Genomic DNA, 1,578 nt, shown 5'->3' on the forward strand with positions numbered 1-1,578 from the left:
ATATATATATATATATACATAATATTTAAAGAAAATGGAGAAATATTGATGAACAACAATTGGCTTACATCAATTATTATTTATTAACTCAATACAAATAGACTGCATCCCATCCAACAGCTGTTTTTGCTTCCAATGCTGTATGGTATTGCCATTGATATACTAAAAATATTTATCATATTTGGTAATAAAACCGATCGGAACCATGGCACTTATATTGAATTAATAAATAATAATTGATGTAAGTTAATTGTTGTTCATCAATATTTTTCCATTTTGTGTGTTCTTTAAATTTTGATTCTTGATAAACTCATGTTTATCCTTGTCTTTACCTATAATTTATGAGCATAATATGCTTGAATATATATGCCCATAGTTAAACATAGGTAATATACTGGTAGTATAGTGGATACTTCTATTCTTTAGACGGTTATTTTAACCTCTAACTCAACTAAACCTATCTATCTATCTATCTATCTATCTATCTATCTATCTATCTATCTATCTATCTATCTATCTATCTAAGTGTCTGTCGTCATCATCATCATCATCATCATCATCATCATCATCATCATCATCATCAGCATCATCATGAAGAAGATAAGTCAAAAGTTGAGAAGATAATGTTAACCGTTGTTATAAACGCGTTTATATTTGTTTTCTCCTATTTTTAAAAGCCTACAATTTGCATCCCTACCTCCTCTGTCTTTTTTTTCTATTATCCCATCTATTTCCATTTTGTTTTAAATCACGTTTCTTTGTTTTAAACCAATCCGCTTCCAGAAATATATGGACCACATACTTTGATTATTTTCTTTCTCCTTAGATTTAAACACGTGCTTTGCCTCCGCCCTTCAAGATTATATGCACCTTTTTTGCCTTCATCCCTGTTTTAAACTCAACTTCACGCCCAGAAATTTGTGACTCATGTATTTCCTTTTTGCTTTGTTGCAAACAATCAGGCATGTGTGGTTCATCTGCAATAAACGACAAAGAAGGTCTCATCGGATTTACGCTGGACAGTGCTAAAGCTGATGGCAGTCACCCAGCTCTCATGGGGTAAGTCATAATATTGAACACACACACACACACGCACACACACACACGCACACACCCTCATACGCACACACACACACGCACTCACACACACACATATATATATATATAAATACAAATAATATGTGAGTATATGCATATATACGTACATGTATGTACATACCTACATCTACATGTATATATAGATGCATATCTGGGTACAGGACGTCGCAAAAAAACGTGGACAAAATGAAAAACAGAACATAAACAGAGCACAGAAAACAAACAGGCCACATAGAGAATATTTCCTTCATTACCTGCCCTATTCTAAACTAAGCGTTTCGAAGTGTTAGGGCAGGACGCATTGTTAGAATAGCTCTTCCCACGGAAACAAATTAAATTAAATTTGTAATGCGGAGGAATTAAGTGGCAAACAGAAAACACGACAGGAAAACGAAACAGTGAAAATAAACAAGAAGGGCTGTAGGCCAGATGTGAAAAAATATCTGTATACTGAACGCTGTGATGTGACGAACTTGAGGG

General features: G+C 33.8%; 1 protein-coding gene across 1 annotated transcript in view; it reads left to right on the top strand.

Moving 5' to 3' along the window:
• Positions 1-1,578, top strand: part of LOC106881277 (amine oxidase [flavin-containing]) — an 89,951-nt gene that overhangs the window by 73,133 nt on the left and 15,240 nt on the right. Inside the window, exon 10 of the mRNA XM_052969855.1 lies at positions 845-1,059. Within this exon, the coding sequence (XP_052825815.1) occupies positions 845-1,059 (215 nt within the window). The remainder of the gene's footprint in view (positions 1-844; positions 1,060-1,578) is intronic.

The sequence above is a fragment of the Octopus bimaculoides genome, chromosome 8, assembly GCF_001194135.2.
Source record: "Octopus bimaculoides isolate UCB-OBI-ISO-001 chromosome 8, ASM119413v2, whole genome shotgun sequence".
Classification (NCBI taxonomy): Eukaryota; Metazoa; Mollusca; class Cephalopoda; order Octopoda; family Octopodidae; genus Octopus; species Octopus bimaculoides.